This window comes from Musca domestica, unplaced genomic scaffold, assembly GCF_030504385.1.
Source record: "Musca domestica strain aabys unplaced genomic scaffold, Musca_domestica.polishedcontigs.V.1.1 21, whole genome shotgun sequence".
NCBI classification, from domain to species: domain Eukaryota; kingdom Metazoa; phylum Arthropoda; class Insecta; order Diptera; family Muscidae; genus Musca; species Musca domestica.
In genome coordinates this window covers 6,044,863-6,065,612 of record NW_026712258.1, presented here as the reverse complement: position 1 = coordinate 6,065,612, position 20,750 = coordinate 6,044,863, and the positions used below count along the sequence as shown (strand labels likewise).

The 20,750-nt window shown below is 40.4% G+C and overlaps 1 protein-coding gene across 1 annotated transcript in view; it reads right to left on the bottom strand.

Moving 5' to 3' along the window:
- Positions 1-2,196: 2,196 nt before the first annotated feature.
- The window catches only part of LOC101896797 (poly [ADP-ribose] polymerase), a 28,185-nt gene continuing 9,631 nt past the window's right edge, over positions 2,197-20,750 (bottom strand). The window contains exons 2-7 of the mRNA XM_005175548.4: positions 5,807-5,948; positions 5,406-5,751; positions 4,443-4,979; positions 3,752-4,324; positions 3,536-3,692; positions 2,197-3,470 (exon numbers count right to left, since the gene is read on the bottom strand). Coding sequence (XP_005175605.2) covers positions 2,337-3,470; positions 3,536-3,692; positions 3,752-4,324; positions 4,443-4,979; positions 5,406-5,751; positions 5,807-5,948 — 2,889 coding nt within the window. The 3' untranslated portion in view covers positions 2,197-2,336. The remainder of the gene's footprint in view (positions 3,471-3,535; positions 3,693-3,751; positions 4,325-4,442; positions 4,980-5,405; positions 5,752-5,806; positions 5,949-20,750) is intronic.

Sequence of the window (20,750 nt, the reverse complement as noted above, 5' to 3'; positions counted from 1 at the left end):
GGTTCAGCCTTTCACATATGTCATCGCCCACTGGGCCTGAAGCCATGATCGTACAATCATCCGCATACGTTGCGATCTCTATGCCGTCAAGAGGGCGCGGAATTCTTAAAGGTAGAGGTTAAACAGTTCCGGAGATATCACCCAACCTTGGGGCTCCCTGTTTCACTCTACGGGCTTTGGACTTCTTGTTTCGGAATTCCACGTACGACTGAGGTCCACACAAATAGTTGATTATCCGACGTTTCAAACTTGGCCGGAGGGTGGTTCTCTTCACGTCCTCAAACAGTATGGCGTGGTTGACCGCATCAAATGCCTTTGATAGGTCAAGGGCTACCAACACTGTTATATCACACGGCTTGTTCTGGTTCAATCCTCTACTAATATGTGTGGAAATGGCTTGTAATGCTGTTGTTGTACTATGTTGTGGACGGACTCCGTGCTGATGGTTAGAACTGGACAGCTTCCTCTAATGCTGGGAGGAGTCTAAGCTACTGGCGACAAAACCCAAATCGACCTGTACGATTCGCCTTTACTGGCATCCTTGGCTGGCTTCCGTAGCAGTCAATCTGCTCTGCCAGCGCAGGTCATTACCTAGGACGGAATGCCACAACTCATGGTGGCCATTAAAATCCCCTAGTACCAGGTGGTTGTTGCCTACAAACAATGGGCTAACATCTGGCAAATACCGAGGTTCACAGCGGTAGACTAGCATAAGCGAGATAGGTCTGTACTGAACAGAATGGTGTAACAGGAACGCTAATCCCCCCTCCACTTCTGGTGCGATCCTTCCTTAGTACGTTGTACCCATAACAACGTTGTAGGCTGCAATTTTCGTTCAGCTTGGTTTCTTGCACCGCTGCGATCTCAATATTCCTCCGATTTATAAATTCCACTAACTCATCAATTTTGCTTGGAGTCCGTTGCAATTGAATTGCAAGAAAGATGCACAATCCGGAGTTGGAAAAGTAACATGTGACGTTAGATGCTGTGGTGTTGGTTGCTGTTCTGGAGACTGCGATGGAGTTCCATCCTCCGACGACGCCTCTGATGAGGACGACGAAGAAGTGGACTCGCTGGCGACTACGCTACTGTAGCACGTCGCAACATAATCCCTCTCGCTGTAGTCTCGCAAACGTCTTAATCCGGAACAGTTCTTGAATTGCACTCATTCTCTACATCCATTACATCGCATCGAAACAGATCTATGGTGGATGACGTTCCGACAAACCGAGCGGAACTAAGGTCCGTGGTTTTCCTATATCCCGGTACGGATCAATAAAATCGGAGCAAGCATTCCGGGATATGCTGCTCCCAATACAGAAAAATAAAGAAACACAAACATGTACATACTGGGTTGGCAGTCGCTGGCCGAAACTGGGATGTTGTTGTTTCGAGTCAATCCAGTATCGTGGAATTACATTTTTATTACTAATTACATTTTTGTACAAAATTCTTTTTTTGTGTTCTTTTTGTTTTGTTGTTCCTCTTTGCTTCAGTTTATTATTCGTAATACAACATTGTTTGGTTTTCACAGATGAATAATTTTTCTTTGAAGAAAAAATTATTTTCAAGAAAAAAAAAATGATGTGGCAACGCTTCGTCATTTGAAAAACTGTTAGAATTTGCTAATTATTTTGAATAATAAGATAAAAATGGAAATTTAATTGTGTATTTGTAATTAAGACAACGTCTTTATTACTTAAAAGTGTTTGGAGAGAGTATTAAGTCACAAGTTTCCATAAAAATAACTTTTCACTTGCAAAAACAAAAGTTGTTTCAAATTTTGCGTTTTACGATACCTGAAGAAGCTAATTACGAAATAAAAATCACTTTCGTACTGAATTCGTTCCTGCGACATACCTGATAATTACATATGTGCACAGAACTTATCTTGTTTTGCTGTGTTATTATTAAGCTGGGAATACATAAAACGCTTATTTGGCTGGCTTCTTCGGAAATGAACAAAGGAGCCTAGGGCCAAAATCGAACTATTTCAACCTAAAACTCCTTTGTTCATTTCCGAAGAAGCCAGCCGATGACTTAAGCCAGCCAAATAAGCGTTTTATGTATTCCCAGCTTTACTGCTGATGTTTGTTCTCAAAAGTTCTCAACACAGCTACAGTTTTCATTGACAGCATGATGTGCTTTTAAAATTCCAGAGCAATGACAGTGTTTATGAAAAAAACTCCAGTTCCCTTTTATTTTCAATATTTCGATGTAGAAGCAAACAATTTTATTTGAATGTATGGAATATATTATTACTATGAAAAGAAGCAATAATAAAAAGACCACAATAAATAGGAATAACACATGACATTAATATTAATTAAGCTTGGTTAGAATTTGTATTTGAAATTCATGCGGAACATATACTGAATGTTGACCTGAGCAATATCATATACAATAAATTCGTTATACAATAGCGAAGACTTGAAGTTTTCATCGGATATAGGCTTGCCGAGGGGAATCTCAACACCATCTTCACGCATGTATGATTCTTTAGGATCAGGCATAGTTCTACCACGTCCAAAACAACTATGCTTGTCTGCAGGTAATTTCGTAATGTACTTCGCAGCAGTGCACTCCAGCATATCCCCGAGTGCTACCTCGGATAAAAGCATTAAGCCGGTAGAGTTTTGCTTGCTAGTACAACAATAGTTTGCCGATTTCGATACCATGTCTGCGAAGTAAATACCCTTGCCAAACATGTAACCTGTTACAGGAGCTTCTGGAGGCGCAATTTTAAGACCATTCGAGAGTATACCAGCAAAATTTGTTAGGCGGGAACCGTGCCACAATAATCGGCGGTTGTGGAGTTTCCTGAATGGCTTATAACGACGTGCTTCTCCTTGTCGAGCAACTTTGAAAATATCGACCACTTCGAGATCGTACATATTGTGTGTAGCTGCATGTGTGTTCTTTACGTATTTCGTAAGTAAATCATATTCTTTGCTATTCTTGTCCAACGGCTCCAATGTCGTCTTCAATTGTTCGTAATGTTTATCAAGGGGATTAATTTCTTCCTTACAATCTTCATTTTGAAGCAAGCTATAAGCACATTCAATTTGCAGCAAGGAGTCTAACATTTGCACCAACTTTTCAACTTGTTCTTTCGTATCTAATAATGGTGGCTTCTCAGTACCAAAACTGTGTGGTATCAAAGTGTAGAAGCGGTTAGTACAGTCAATCAACTTGGCATTTGATCCTCCTTCCTCAATTAGTTTGCATATTTCAGTAAGAACACTGTAAGCAGTCTTTATTTGACTTTGACTTAATTTGCCCAAAGGCATTTTTTCCATGTCTAAATCAAATTCCATCATTGTACGCTTCATTGTGTCAACATCGAACATAAGCTTAATGAGGTCCTGGACTGCCTGAGATAGATTAGATTTGATGTTATGATCGGCACTAAGATCCACTTTGTCGTTGTCCGAGTAATCAATGTCTATTGGATACATGCCGTTAGGTGTCTAAGATATTAACCAAACGAAATAGATTACATTGTATTCAAATTCATAAAAAGAAAAATAAGTACCTTAACGAAATTTGCTCGATTGTCGAAATAGTTACCAGTCTTGTCAAAATATATATCCTTAAAAGACGCAATTGCATCTATTAAATTTGAAAAGCTTTCCAATTTGTTTCCACCAATAGTCGTGCCAATTCGTCCCCATGCTCGAAACACCCAAAATCTATAAAGTAAAAGTAGATATGACAAGGAGTTTTCGATAACAAAATATATTTCATTTACTTTTGCTTGTTGTCGCTTTCGAGGAGTTGCAGTTTATAATAAGAATTCTTGTTACGTTGTATGTCAGTTTTACCGAGCACAACATTAAACTTATCCTTATTTCGGGAAATATAAACATGTGCAACATCTTCCAAGCCACTGTCTGGATCCACAGCTAAGCCATCTTTCAATTTGAGAGTCATTGATTTTGGAACAGATTTAGTGTAAATGCTTTTTGATTTAGCACTTTTCGCCTCCTCTTGGGGAACACGGGCCGCTGGATCAGTGCCCCAGTCACACAAACTCATGCTGCTGATGTAATTTATAGCACCCAACGGATTAGATTTTACATTTTCAATGTATTCAATTGGAATTATATGTAGTCCCATTTCTTTGGCTTTTTTCATGCGGCTTCCCATGCGCTTAATTTCTTTCGGTGTTGAGAAAACAGCAATAGTTTTTTCTGTAATTTTTAAGTCAAGTTTTCCGCCTAGATCGGTCAATTCTTTTCTTAAATCATTTTCCGGATATCCCAAGCCAATATGTGTAAATTCAAGATTATACAATGGTGGGCGTTCCCGTTTAACTTTTGGTCTATAAATAATTAAAAAATTGGAAACAAAATTGTTGATGGTATAAATTATAGGCATGTCTCGCATTTTCACATTATTGGTACTTTCTATTTTTCACCAAAAATGCGGAGGATACTTACCCATCAAGCTCATCGCCCTTTTTGACGCCAATAGATTTACTTATTGTAGATGAACTTGGTGGTATGTATCGTATGGCACGAGATTCGGTTGTTTTGTGAACATCTTTTAAAAATTTATAGGCACCTTTCAATTCAGAAGAAATTTTACATGGTACCCTTTTCGGTTCCTTAATATGATAAGTGCATTTGGTCCATTCCGTCAAAGACCCGTTACATACGTATCCTGATTTGAAAAATAACAATTGCCTTCCATTGCATTCAGGGCAAGGTGGCAAAGCTCCAAATGTTAAAAGATCAGCAATCTGATCCAAACGTTTCTCCAGGTCACCCTGCACTGGTTCTTGACCGTTGTCTTGCAATAACTCAATTATATCCTTTTTGTGCATTTCATCTCGAACCCGATCACGGAATTTGTATAATCGTTTGGACTGTTCTTTCAGTTTCTTCTCTAAATCTTTTTCAGCCTCCTCGTCTTCTCCTTTTATTTGTTCGAGTTTAACTTTTTTAGATGCTGGTGCGTTCTCCGATTTTATAGCTCTAAAAATTACAAAAATATTGATAAATTATTTACCATATCAAAAAGTCTGCAGGAGTGCTGGCGTGTTTAAAAAAATGATAGGGCTGTTGTCCATGCTGAAATATTTACCATCAATAAGATATGTTGTAACATATGATCTATTTCACTAAGATCTCGAGGACTATTTGACTTGAATATAGCAATTCGAAAGTCTAAACCTAGCTTAAATCATGTTTTTATGAGGTAAAAAACTAGACAATATTTTAACAGAATTTTATCAGAATTGCTGAAAATAGGATCAACCATCATTTAAGTCAAAGTTTGAATACGGAGGTAATAAATAATGAGTAATAAACGATATATACCATTATAATGGAGTCGAACGATGGGGAAAGTAAAATGGATCGATTTTTTTATCTGGTTCATAATATATAATGAATACTTACGGCAAAGCCTTTTTTACAATTTCCATGTCCTCAGGCGAGAGATCTTTGAAGCCAGGTAGAATGTCGCCTGCAGCAAACCATCCTAACTCCCCGCGCAATTGTGCAAAACATTCAACATGATGCCAAAGTGGTTGTCCGCCATATTTCATACCAACTTCTGTGTCATATACCGTCTTGCGTATTCGAATCTGACCTTTGAGAATTTTTAGTTCACAACCTCGGCATGCCGCCCTTCCAGATTTGGCGTACTCCAAACCAAAATCTTTTATAGCAGAGTTTTCCGCTATATTTCGTTTTTTGCCGCCTTTACTGGATCCCAAAGATTCCACGACAGAGCTACATTCATCTGAAATGTTTTGGTTTCTATTACCAAATTTACACAAATTGTATTTTTGTTTTACCTATCTTTTTGCGAATCCTTTCTTGATCTTCAAAACGCAAACTCTCAAAATTTTCTACATCACCAACTGACCCGGGACGTTGTTTCTTAAAGAAGCATGATTCGTGGAACCAATTTGGCTGTTTACCATCATGGAAGGCAGACTGAAACAAAGAAAATATACTTTACATATATACATACATATGTATACATATATAAATTAAAATGCAAGGTATTGTTTGGAGATGTGGTGGAAACTTCCGTAATAACAATCTAAAATAGTAATTTGTAAAATTATAAAACAAAATCGAAGATAAGTGTTCGCAAAACTTCGTGTTTGTGCGTTGACCGGAACAGTTTTTTGGTCGTCGTGATCGTTTTTTATTCGACACGATTTAGCACGCGTTGAGCATTCGATGAGGAAGTAATATTGGAGTACCAAAATATAACTTACTACTTTAAGAAATTATTTCCTTTATTGTAAAACTGAAAGCTATCTAAATTTGGCCTTTTCATGTTTCCTACAATTGCAAAATGTAGAATACTTTATGTGTGTATACAGTTTGCTTTCAATTTGAAAGGGATGTTGCCTTTTCCACGATTTTCTAGCGATTGCTAGAAGTGTTGAGAGATTAGGACATACAGCTAACAACTGTACATTCAGGGGAATGGTATGAAAGCATTCAAACTAAATAATTGAGGAGCTATTCTTCTGCATATTAAATTTAATTCTACAAATTCCAAAAATGTATATTTTTGAAATTAAAATAATTTATTGAAAATTAATTGTTTTGTTTACATCCGTTGATTATTTACTAATTAATCTGGTTCTTCCTCGATACCCTGGTTTAGGAATTCTGTTACCTTTATGGGCTGTAGCAAAAGATCCTGATAGCCCTCATGATCTAGGGGCTTTCTCTTATATCGCTAGACCTCTCTCTCTAGATCATGAAGGTAATTCCTGACAAGCCTGGGTGGGCAAGTTCTGTCCACCATACGGTAGTAAGAATGACTCCCATGACAACACCCAAGCAGGTACTGCAACGAAAGCATATGATTATGCTGACGTAAGGGAAGAAACTTCGTCTGCTCATGTAAATGGTCCACAGGGGTCATGAGGGCGGTAGGTCTGAATACTTTTCACTGCGTTGCATTTGTATTCGCAGACCACGCTGGAGCCGCATAGCTAACCACAGACCAACCTATAGCTTTATAAGATGTCAACAAGGTTTCCTTATCCGCACCCCAAGTGCTGCCGGCTAGCGTATTGAGGACCTTGTTCCTACTTTTCAGTTTATCGCAGATGAACATGCTATCGAATGTGACCCCAAGGATTTTGGGATAGTTAGTGGTCGAATTATATGCCACTCGACCTGCACATTCAGCTGTGTTCTTGTGGTAAATAGTGTGGCCGTTGATTTAGTGGCGGATATTTTCATATTCCTCGCATGGAAAAAGGCGGCAAGCTCCGCGAGATAGCTGTTCATCCTAACACATATGTCATCAACTACAGGACCTTTACTGGGATCCTTGCCTGGCTTCAGTAGCACATTTTCCAGGATTCGGGAACTATGTGGTTGGCTAACAACTTTGATTAGATACTCAACTCAAGGCGTATCAAGTTGCATCAACATTACCATTGATATTCCGTCCGGGCCCAACGCTTTAGATGACTTAGCGTTTCTGATGACATTCGAAACATCACCCATTGTAAACTGTGGATGTACATGCTCGGCGGGAAGAGCTCTTATACGACGTAGTACTCTTCGCCTCGCCCTATCACACTCGTGGTGCTCGATAAATTGGCGGTTAAAATGGCCAGCGCACCTTTTCGGATCAGTCACCGTTACGTCGTCAAATGTGACTGCTGTCCTATCATCCTTTTACCCAGGGTTCGAGAGTGACTTTACCGTTACCCACAGTTTACTCAAATCGGTTCCAATGTTGCAACACTTCAGATGGTTTAGCCACCTTTTCCGCTTATGCTCCTGTACCAACCTGTTGACTTCAACTGTCAGTTCACTGACTCTGTCCCGGAAAATCCTTTCTACTACCCGAACATCAGAAGGGTTGAGCAGTTCTCTGAAGCGAAGGTTGGTGAACTCTCTGAACTCAGGCCAGTGGGTTTTCCCATGGTTAAGGAAAGTGCGGCGTTCAGAAGTTAAGAAATCGGGCGATCTGCTTATGAAGACGATTATCGGGAGATGGTCTGAGACATGAGAAATGACGGGTTGCAAAGTCACGTTATTTATCAGACCGGGTGACACAATGGTTAAATCTGGTGAGCTTTGACACTCCCCTCTTATTCGGGTAGGGGCATCCTCGTTTACCGTGCAAAATGTGGAGCAGTCAAGCAAACGTTTCTCGGCGATTTGTTCGGCAACTCACAGCCAAAGTACATCAAAGCAATCGTATAGTTTGGGTATTTCCGGCATTCAAATGTTTGTGGTTTTGTTTGTTTGGAGTACAAAACGATTGAAAAAAATTTATAGTTTGTGACTTCGTGTGAGCAGTATGCGATTCGTTTCGTTTGTTTTCGTTCGCAGGTGATACCAACAAGCGTTAAATATCGTTTCCAGAATATCGAATACAGGCGATGAAGAATTCTGTAACATCGCAGATATGACGCCACCCCGCCCAGGCTGGAAAGTATCACTTAAGTTTGTTTTGTTAATTAGCCTATTTAGCAGGTTGTCATCACCCTATGACCTAAGTGGAATGGAGTTGCGCCCACTGCAACCATTTCCGATATCTTCAGAGTTAGCAAAATGTACTCTCGCTACGAGGTGTAGGAAGTTAAGACTAGAGTCTGTCCATTCGTCATCTTCTTTACCAATTGGCTAGGGATTCCTTGACAGTGCCGAAACCTTGCTATTACCATGAATCATTCTACAGTCTCACAGAAATTCAACCATGAGTTCTTCTTCTGGTAAGTTCAATCTTTTTTTGTCCCGCCCCAATCCGTGCCAAGGATTACGGAAAATGCAACTACTATTCTTTAAATATTATTGAATAATAATAATATTTTGAAAACATGGGCATAGAATAAAAAGTGCACAGTGAATCACAGGAAAGACAAGAAATAAGTAGTTCTGTGTGGGATGTTGAAAGAAAAAAATTTTTATTTTGTAGCAAGTAAAAGAAAATGTATTTATTCATTCACTTGTATCACTAATTAATGTTTTGTATATCATCATAATAATCCTGGCAATTTCGAACAAAATCGTACAGTACATAGTATAGTATATTTCATTTCATTACACAGCGAACTATTAAGAAGCCCACAGGGCCCATTACTTATATAATGTAACTACAATACGCTAATTACCAAATTCAATAAAGTTCAATAAATAACAGACTTAAAATAAGTAATCTTGTCTAAGAATTCGATAAAAACCGAAGTTTATGCCACGATACACCGTCTTCAAATAAACAAAAGTCTAGTAGCCTACGCAGATACTCAATACAAAATACGAATCTATCACGAAGAAGCGATTCAACATTACAATGACTTTGAAGAACATGAAGATCAACATACACATAACGTGCATTTGTATTTGACCAGAGGTGCCAGAGATGACCTCCCGACAAGAATTCACTTGCGACAACAACAAAAAGACGGTCACTAATATGAAAAGTCAAAGACGCATCTAGACAATGCAGTATCCGTAGTTGAAACCTTATACAGCAAACCAAGACATCAATGTATATCTTAAAGTTCAACTTCTGACCATTACTGTTTAGGTAATACTATAAACATCAAATAGTTAACATCACTGTAAACTAGCGAATACACATATTGCCCTCATATACACTCACACTAGCCACTACACTGATCTCTCACACATAGTCGGTCTCAATCAGTCTTACAAACAACACTGTCATGGTAGAAAACAACAAGTCGTAACCCAGCAAGCAAAATCTATCCCCCAAATCACTTAGAAGTCACGCCTAAGCGATTGAAATCATCGCGTCTGATATCGCTTTCTCACCCCGGAAGGATCATCCTTCGGGAAGGGATGAACCACGCCCGCGATAGTTTTCTTAAAATCGTGGAAGTCACTTCCTCGATAGTTATTGGAAGTGAAAAAACAAAAAACAAAAAAAAATTTTTTACTCCAGACTTAAGCATTTATTATTTTTTATTGTTATTGTTACGTTTTCCAATGTTAATTTACATAGAACTCTTACTTATTAGATGAAATATTCAAACATTTTTTTTTTCGTTTTAAAAATGTGATGTCTGCATTGGGAATCGAACCGAGGTGTTCAGAGAGCAAAGCTGGCATGCTTACCACTGCGCCACAGTGTCTTATATTCCTCAGATAGAATAAAGTCTTATTTATGTTCAATTCATGAATGATTGTAAACTATCACTGTTTTATCCGATGGCAGTCACTACATAGTGTCTGCACACGAGATACCTTCTTTTAACTTTCTTGCGCCACTACGTAGTAACTACGTGACGATAGAAAGTAGACAACAGTAGTTTTGTTATTGTAAATGTACATATATCGCATTTAATAGGATTAGAAGCGTCGCAGAAGTGGCATCTTAAAATGGAAGTGAGTCACTCACTTCCAAATGCTTGCTGGGAACATGTACATCATCTTTCCCAGCAAGCAAAAACTATGCCCCAAATCACTTAGAAGTCACGCCTAAGCGATAGAAATCATCGCGTTTGATATCGCTTTCTCACCCCGGAAGGAGCATCCTTCGGGAAGAGATAAACCACGCCCGCGATATTTTTCTAATAATCGTGGAAGTCACTTCCTTGATAGGTATTGGAAGTAAAAAAACAAAAAACAATTTTTTTACTCCAGACTTAAGAATTTATTTTTTTATTGTTTTTGTTACTTTTTCCAATGTTCATTTGAATATAACTCTTACTTATTAGACGAAATATTCAAACATTTTTTTTCGTTTTAAAAATGTGATGTCTGGATTTGGAATCGAACCGAGGTGTTCAGAGAGCAAAGCTGGCATGCTTACCACTGCGCCACAGTGTCTTATATTCCTCAGATAAAATAAAGTCTTATTTATGTTCAATTCGTGAATGATTGCAAACTATCACTGTTTTATCCGGTGGCAGTCACTAGATAGTGTGTGCACACGAGACACCTTCTTTTACCTTTCTTGCGCCACTAAGTAGTAACTACGTGAAGATAGAAAGTAGACAACAGTAGTTTTGTTATTGTAAATTTACATACTATCGCATTTATTAGGATTAGAAGCGTCGCAGAAGTGGCATCTTAAAATGGAAGTGAGTTACTCACTTCCAAATGCTTGCAGGGTTGTAATGTATTTCAATTTCCAGGATTAAACAGAATAAATCTTGCTTAAGTTTGTTAATTAATAAGGAGTCTTTTTTTCATAATATAAAAGCACAATTAAGTCTTTTACTACAAACGTAAGGTCACAAAAACTGGGACGAGTACGGTGAATAAAAAAAAATTATTTAATTCGAATTCATCTTTCAAAATCAACGCATAATCAATGCAAACAAAATGTCAAGCGAAAACATGTGGAAACTTCTTGCTGAACAGCAATCGCAGTTCCTCCACCAATTAACAATTATACTTCAAACACAGAATGCTGAAAATACTAAAGATGCTACGAGTCCCAGCACTTCAAAAGCAGAATTAATGGAATCTCTTTCACATTCCATTACAGACTTCGTTTATGAACCGGAAAGTGTGGTACAATCGCTACTAACACGTTTTCGAAAAAGAAGCCCAATCCCTGGACGATCATGATAAACTTGCGTTACTATGGTTTACCACAGCGAGGTAAATCCACAAAGCAAAATGCTCCAAACAAGTCCGACAAAGCAGGGTACAACGCAGTTTTCTCTTCAAAACAACTCCATTTCCAACAATACCATATACCGAAAATATACCACCGTGGAGATCAACAAGAAACAAATCAACACAGCAACACAATCCCACGGCGGCCGGTTCTATGTAGCGGATTGACTCGGAGGCACATTTCTCCGACCAGGGGCCACCAACCCAGCAAATACATGTTCGTGTTCGTTCATTTTTCTGATGTGGGAGCAACATTACCCGAAATGTTTGCTCCGTATTTTCTTGTTCCGAGCCGGGATCGAGACCAACCCCGGACCATGGTTCTTCTCCGTTTGTCGTAATCGCATCCACCACAGATCGGTTTCGGTGAGATGCAAAGGATGCGGAATTGTTCCGTCCTAAACCGGATACAGGAGTATAGCGATAGGGACTACATTACTTCCTGATGCGTCAATGTAGACCCCAGTGAGTCTTCATCTTCGGCGTCCTCATCGTCGTCGCAATATGTGACTCCCCCGCAATCTCCTCAACAGCAATCTACGCAGCAGTTGACGCCACACATTGCTGTTCAGGTTCCGGATAATGCATCATTTGGTCTCAGAGGTAAGATTAACGAAATTGTAAGCTTTATGAGTTGGTCAAGGTCGCAGCGATCCAGGAAACGAAGCTGAGTACCACCTGCAGGCTTCAAAGTCGTGATAGATACAACGTACTGAGGAAGGATCGCTCCAGAGGTGGAGGTGGAGGATTAGCGTTCCTATTGCACCACTCTGTCCAGTACAGACCTATCTCGCCTGAGCTTGACTCTAGTGACCCGTACATGGAATGTATGGGGGTAGCGGTCAAGTGTGGAACCGCCGAGGTAGAGGTGCTCAACGTGTACATTCCGCCGTTAAATAGCTGTGCCCCACGTTATATGCCTAATATCAGTTCACTACTGGTAGGCAATAACCGTCTGGTGCTAGGGGATTTCAATGCCCATCATGAATTATGGCATTCCGTCCTAGGTAATGACCAGAGAGGCATGGCACTGGCTGAGCTAATTGATAGCTCCACGTTTTGCACAGTGAATGAGGACGCGCCCACCAGAATAAGGGGAGACTGCCACAGTTCTCCGGACATATCCATCGTGTCCCCAGTTCTGACGAATGACGTAACTTGGCAATCAGCCATTTCTCTAGGCTCAGACCACCTCCCCATTATTATCGCCATCAACAGACGACCCGACTCCATTGACTCTGAACGCTGCACTTTCCTTAACCACGGGAAAGCCAATTGGCAAGAATTCAGAGAGTATACCAATCGCCGCTTCAGAGACCATTGACGGAATCTCAATGGTGATGTTGAAGCAACTGGATGAACCAGGAGTATCTCACAAAGCTTCCCAATCTGTCGTTAGCCACCCTAGTAGTTCCCGACGCCTGGAAAATGGGCAGGGTGGTCCCGCTACTGAAGCCAGGCAAGGATGCCAGCAAAAGTGATTCATACAGGCCGATATCACTTTTGTCACCAGTAGCAAAGACGCTTGAGGCTTTACTCCTCCCCATCATAAGAGAGTGTTTCCCAGTAACCGATCATCAACACGGATTCCGAAAATTGCACAGCACAACAACAGCTTTACACACCATTTGCACACATGTCAGCAGAGGTCTCAACCAGAACAGGCCGTGCGATAGAACATTTATGGTGGCACTTGATTTATCAAAAGCCTTTGATACATTCAATCATGCCACACTGTTCGAGGACATTGAGCGCACCACTCTCCGGCCAAGTTTGAAACGTTGTAAAGTAAACCACATGTGTGGACGCCTGTCGTACGTGGAATTCAGAAACAAGAAGTCGAGCATCCGTAGAGTTAAACAGGGAGTTCCCCAAGGTGGGGTGATATCTCCGGAACTGTTTAACCTCTACATTTCTGACATTCCACGCCCTCCAGACGGCATAGAGATTATAACGTACGCAGATGATTGTACGCTCGTGGCGTCTGTACCCATTATTGATGACTTTTGTGATCGGTTAAACGCTTACCTTGTAGATCTTACCGCCTTTTCACTGCGAGGAATATGAAGATATCCGCCACTAAGTCGACGGCCACACTTTTCACCACATGGACTGCGGAGATGGTGCTATCTTTGAATGTGCAGGTCGATGGTGCTATTATTCCGACCACCAACTACCCCAAGGTATTTAGGGTCACATTCGATAGCCTCTTTAAGTCGTCCGCACATACCACAGCTATCTGCGACAAGATTATAAGTAGGAACAAGATCCTCAAGTCTCTGGCCGGCAGTACTTGGGGAGCTGATAAGGAAACCTTGTTGACCTCTTACAACGCGATAGGCCGGTCTGTGGTAAACTATGCGGTTTCGGTGTGGTCCGCCAACGTCAGTGCTACGCATTGGAAAAATGTTCAGTCCTGCCAGAATGCCGCCCTTAGAACCGCAACAGGGTGCCTTCTCATGACACCTGTCGATCACCTACATGAGGAGGCGAAGGTCTTACCGGTTCGACAGCATAACAAAATGCTGTCAATGCAATACCTGCTTGGGTGTTATAGACAGAGCCATCCAAATCACCATCTTGTGGATAGGCAACCTCCGCCCAGGCATGTTAGGAAAGACCTTCATGATCTAGAGAGAGAGGTACAGAGGTATAAGAGAGAGCCTCTAGATCAACAGGCCTATCAAGCGGGACTGAATAGTATTCACTCTAATGCGGTCTCAGAAGCCATTGAAGGATATAGAGTGAATACTGTGCTAGGAGACCATCCCCCTCCCGTCGCAGCTGTAGAACGAGAGCTGCCCCGACAAACCCGAATAGTTTTGGCTCAATTAAGATCCGGATGGTGCAGCCGCCTAAATTCCTACTGGGCCCGAATTAACGGCGACGAGCAGAACATCTGCCCAGCATGTGGCACAGGCCCACATGACACGCTGCACTTATTTCGCTGCCCAGCTAAGCCTACTCACCTAACTCCAGTCTCGTTATGGACACAACCCATACAGGTTGCATCCTTTTTGAGACTGGACTTAGAGGCAGAACCTGATTGAATTGAGTCAGAAAATGGAAACCGAACGAACACAGATGTATGAGCTGCTACAACAACAACACAGCAACAGATATTTCAATCATATCACGGTCAACATGGAAGTACATATGTAAGCCTTACCTACAAGAAACACATAGTACTGCAGCAGATATAAACACCAACATACAGGTATGTCACAAACTCGTATCGAAATGGTTTGAATCAGGAATCAAAACAAAACACATGATTAGAAACACTGTAGAAGTGTCAATATTCTGTTCAAAAGTTTTTTTTTTTTTTTTTTGTGCAAAAATAAACATTGAAATTGGTTCCTTAATTTCACTGAGCACATATTTTTGTTTAAAAGGACCATCACCAGTTTTGCATTTTCTTTTTCATTGTGACACAATTTTTTTAACGTATTCTGTCTAGTCTGACCATGTGGTCCCGAAGAATTTTGTTTTTCGGTAAGCTGTGACGAACTTTTTTCGGCAACCACTCGATAACCTTTGACATAGCCCCTCGCTAGGTCCTGGTGGCTCTCCATAAATTCTATTACAATTGCTTCTAGTGCCGAATCCCTGTGCATGCTTCTAAAATATTAATTAATGATTAATTGATTGATTGACCGATGATTAATTGATTATACAGCATTTCACAATACATATTTCACATATTTTAAGATAATTACATTTTGTACATTTTTGTAAAAGGCTAATCTCGTCGTTGGATACGATGCCAACACCCACCCTTCTCAATTAGGCAGAGTAATGATACAAATGCCAGAGGTAAGTCCATTTTTGATTTTATTCTTAAATATAATCTCAAAATATGTAACAGGGTAAATGACGCTACTTTTCAAAATAAGAATTGAGAGGAGATCATTGATCTCACCCTTACAAACATCGATGAATCGTTCATACTGAATTGGAAGGTTTCCACTGAATGTTCCTTCTCGGATCAATGGAGAATAATATACAAAATATCAGTAGAGGGACTTCGTCAGAAATCTCATAGGAATCCACTAAACTGAGACTGATATCTAAAGTTGATTTATCGGTAGCCTCTGCCTCAAGCATAGATAACTACGTTAGAGCACCTGTTTGGTTGTCTAAGGACCTATCAAAAAGTAAGTAGACGCTTATATAATAGGGCCAACAAGACCAAGGTTAAGTTAGGTTAAATGAGGCGCGGTTGCATAGCAACTGTTCCACCCGGAGACCTGCTGGTCCATTGTGATCTTCTAGTAGAGTGAAAAATAAAGAAATAAAGAAAAAATCTTATGTTAAAAAGGGGTAAATCCACGAAGAATTTATCGTATTGTCTTTAGCCTTTTAGTCTTCTAGCTAGCTGAAGAACAGTATTGGAGAGTGAGAAAGATCATGCAGATTTTACTTACCCGTGAGCCTCAGTCTGACTCGAAGAGCTGGACATTGATAGAGTAAGTGTTCCGTGTTTCTATTTCTTCCTCGTCTTGACAAACCCTACAATAGTCCGTACCGTATTTTGGAGCAATACAGCCGCTTGCATTTTGCCAGTTATGCTGAAATTTTCCAGAATAGTGTTTGTGTATAATCTGGAAGAAGTGACACAAGGGTGGTTTCACCGAGCTCTCAATCTCCTGAATAGTTGACTCGGGACCGCTTCTTGCCAATTCATTTGCAGCTTCATTGCCAGAGACGTTTCTATGACCAGGAACCCAGCAAAGCTCAATCAAGGATTTCACTTTTTCCAGAACAATCCTGCACCCCCAGGACTGCCACTGATTTGATAGTGGATGAATTTAGCGCTTTCAGGGCCGCTTGACTATCGACATATATAGTCACCGGTCCATCCAGTTCAACTGTTCGATCCATCAGCAATTCTACGGCTTTCCTGACAGCAAAGATTTCTACCTGGAATGCGCTACAATCTTTATTGAGTTTGAATGAATTCCGGATATTCAGGTTTTCGCAGAAAACACCTGCACCCGTTCCACTTTCCATCTTAGAGCCGTTGGTATAGATAGCTATACCGCTGAAAAGTGAAGTGTTCTGGGTCCAAGATTCTCTGCTATATAAGTTAGAATCGGACGGACGATTGACTAATATAACCATTTGATGATATACGGCTTCCGTCCCCAGCTCTTCCCTATGAAGTTGTTGCAGGAGTTGAATTTGTATCAAGCATCGTTTAGCGCGTTCCTCCATGTTTCTCCTCCAGTTCAGACGCTGGTCAAGGATGGTGCCGATATACTTGGCTTCAGACGAAAGACTCAATGTGACGCCATGGTGGTAAAAATTCTGGGAGTTTCCGCTTCCTCGTATAGAGAACAAGCTCTGTTTTAGACTGCTTGGCGTCAAGCCCATTGTAACGCGCCAATTTTTAAAGTCTTACAAGAGCTCCCTGCATTAGGTCTGAAATAGTTTGCAGGAACTTCCCACCAATCAAAAGAACTACGTCGTCAGCGTAAGCAACGACTTTAGTTCCATTGTGTTCCAGATCTATTATTACATTATTTATCACCAAAAGTCATAGTAATGGTGATAAGACCATTCTCGCTTGATCTCGCTATTGTACTTATTGAAAGCCGACCTCTACGCCTCTCAGTCCGTACTAAGTTTGGTCTTGTTGGCCCTGTTATATAGACGTCTACTTATTTTCCTAAGACCAGGTAAGTGCTTAGACCACCAAACCGGTTGGCATTTCTTGCCGGGGAATGTAAGCGGACACGCCTCTTCATAGCATTCAAGTAAGAATCTTGTCAAGAAGTTCACAGAGTTTGGTTATTGATGAATGCCCACTACCAATACTTGGAATATGATCTTCCGGTGGTCCGAAAACGAACATTCAGGATACTTTCCAGTTCAGTATGAGCGATTCATATATATTGGTTAGGGTGAGTTCAATGACCTCATCTCCATCTCTTTTGAAATGTAGCCTCGTTTTCCCTATTACATATCTTTAGATTATGTATTTAGAATTATGTCGGATGCGACTGCCTTTACTTCTCAGCTTCCAGATTGTGTCTCCAATCTAACCCCTGTGGCGTCTCCTCCGCTGAAATTATTAAGGAAGAGTAAGTTCAAGTTCTTTTCAACGACGATACACGTTCTAACTTTACCTCCATTTGAGGTGGCGTAAGTGATGTACCGTTCGCTCATCTGTACCAGGGCTATGTCAACTTCAGCCTTAGTGAGGAATAGGAGAAGTTCAGCTGCTGCCGCTGGCAGTGATGTATATTAATCTGCATAATACTAAGCAGCTGCTGCCTCTTCCCTCTTACTGTAGCGGCGTTAGACGGGACCGAATCCATCCCGTGCCGAAGTGCAGCTACCCCAAGCGACTGAAGGTAATCTTGGCCGCAGTTCACTTCCTTCCCAAAGGCCGTGAAAGCCAGCTACCGCGGTGAGGAGGAGGTTTTTGGATTCCTCGTTATGATGACTTTCACTCCTTTGTAAAGGGTGGCACTGCCGAACTGAAGCCTAATGGGATCTTCGCCAAGTAAGACCAGCTCTCTCAGAGGTCCTCTATGAGCAGCCACCGACTTTCGCTGATATTGCCTTCCGGTTCAGCACGATCGATCTGCTTTCAACAGGTACAACATTGAGATCAAGAAGGCCAAAAGGTCATGATGGGTGAGCTTTACTGAGTCTATAGAAGATGTCAATGAAGCTTCCAGATTTCGTAAAGTTCTTTCAAAGGACCCCAAATCCATTGGATGTATAAAACGAAAAGATGGAAGCTGGACTGACCCAATGCGAGAAATGATCGACTGACAGGGCGACATAATCAGCACTGTGAGGCAGAGGGGGTGAGTCTGATTGATAGGATTGTGAGCCCCCCAAAATCCATCACCGGGACCGGAGGGCATTATTCCCGCCATATTACAGCATGAATCGGTTCAGCACGATCGATCTGCTTTCAACAGATACAACATTGAGATCAAGAAGGCCAAAAGGTCATGATGGGTGAGCTTTACTGAGTCTATAGAAGATGTCAATGAAGCTTCCAGATTTCGTAAAGTTCTTTCAAAGGACCCCAAATCCATTGGATGTATAAAACGAAAAGATGGAAGCTGGACTGACCCAATGCGAGAAATGATCGACTGACAGGGCGACATAATCAGCACTGTGAGGCAGAGGGGGTGAGTCTGATTGATAGGATTGTGAGCCCCCCAAAATCCATCACCGGGACCGGAGGGCATTATTCCCGCCATATTACAGCATGAATCGACGGTAATAATACCATCACTGAAAGAGATTTTTAAGGCTTGTCTGCGTTTCTCTCACATTCCATCACTGTGGAGGAAAGTTGCAGTAACTTGTATTCCCAAGGCGGGGAAACCGAGTCATGTACTTCCAAAAGACTACAGGTTTTTCGTCCTTTCTATTGAAAACTCAAAAAAGACTAATTAATATTGAGACAATCTCTACTACCTTTGACTTCGATAAGCACTGCTCATCATGGCTACATGAAAAGAAAACCTGTTGAAACAGCGCAGCATGACGTCATAGGTTTTGTGGAGAAGAACATGCATGACTGGTGCTTCACTTTGGCAGCCTGTCTCGACATAGAAGGGGCCTTCAACAACAGTTCATGGTTCCCTTACAAATGTGGAGAATATAGGAAGTCGGGCTAACAAGTGGTTATATATCACATACAGTTTCCAATCACTGGACATCCATATACCCAACAGGGACACCCGGAACACTCCACCTTTTAATGGTATAGCCGTCTATCTATACCGATGGTTCAAAGATGGAAAATGGAACGGGAGCTGAGGTCTTTTCTGAATGTTTTAAATTAAACAACGACTGAAGCGTTTTTCAGGCAGAAACCTTTGCTATCAGGAAAGCCACGGAGCTGGTGGAAAACAGAAAACAGTTTAAGTCGTCTGTCAAACTCTGTTGGGCCCTGGTCATTGTAATATATCTGGCAATGAACACTGAATACTGCAGGCTTTGTCAGGACGAGGCTAATGGGTAAGCAAATTCTGCCTGACTTGCTGATTGGAAGGAGTTGTAATATCTTCAAAAAATATGGCCAGTGATCTCCGAACGGTGACCAGCGTCACTCATCTCCTTGACGATATCTGACCTAAAGCTTATGGTGGGTCTTATTACGGTTCTCTGTAATATAAGGACCATGAATTCAAAATGAGTGGGCGACGATAATAATTTTTTTATTATATTATTTTTTTGTTTATATCTCTTTAACTACAATTTTCAGTTCATTATGTTCGTCTCAAAAGAGAAATAAACAAAAAAAAATTAAAAAAAAATTGTGTGCAGTTTGCCAATCATCCTTAGTCCGACTCCATATGTCTGAAACGGATTTCGTCCAAAAAACATAGGGTCCAAAACCATTATTTCGCTGAGGCACATTTTGGTCGTAACAAAACTTATATACCCTATGTATTTGAGGGTAAAAACAATTATAGGTTTATTTCTTGTTTCTTTTTGAATTCGGATTAAACACCTTAATGACGAAACCAACTAAAATTTTTTTGACGTATCAAATCGACAGCATCCAAACTTTCATAACAGTAATAAAACTATAGACCATAGCTGCAATCCACTTACCGATTTGGATTGGTTCGGTTCAGTGGTTCACACTTTTGCACCATTTTTTTTTGATATTGGTTTCAGGATAGAACGTAGCTCGTGTTTTTTATTCATTTTCAATTTATACTGTATCCTAGCCCATAAGGCAGTGAACGGTTCCAAAAACTTCTATACATGACTACTCTAAATTAATTATAATATCCTTAATCTTAAAATTCTTATTAAAATTAAACATCAAAACAAATTAACAAAAAAATGACCAAAATTAACAATTGATTGAATTATTAGATGAAACTGCTATGTAAGGGAAACATAAATACAAATGACCACAAGAAAACCATGAAAAATTTTAAACAATATTGAAATGAGCAAACAATGAGAAATCACTACGTTTGACACAATAACAATAAACATATCGCATTACTCTATGAAACAAGTTTTATCTTACGAGAAACAAAACCATAACTACCCCCAAAAATCTCAATACAATATAAAAAGTGAAGCATTATTAAGGCATGTACCAACTGAATTCTAATCTTCTTAGGCAAAACTGTATCCAAACAATACAACTTCTTTAAAATAAAG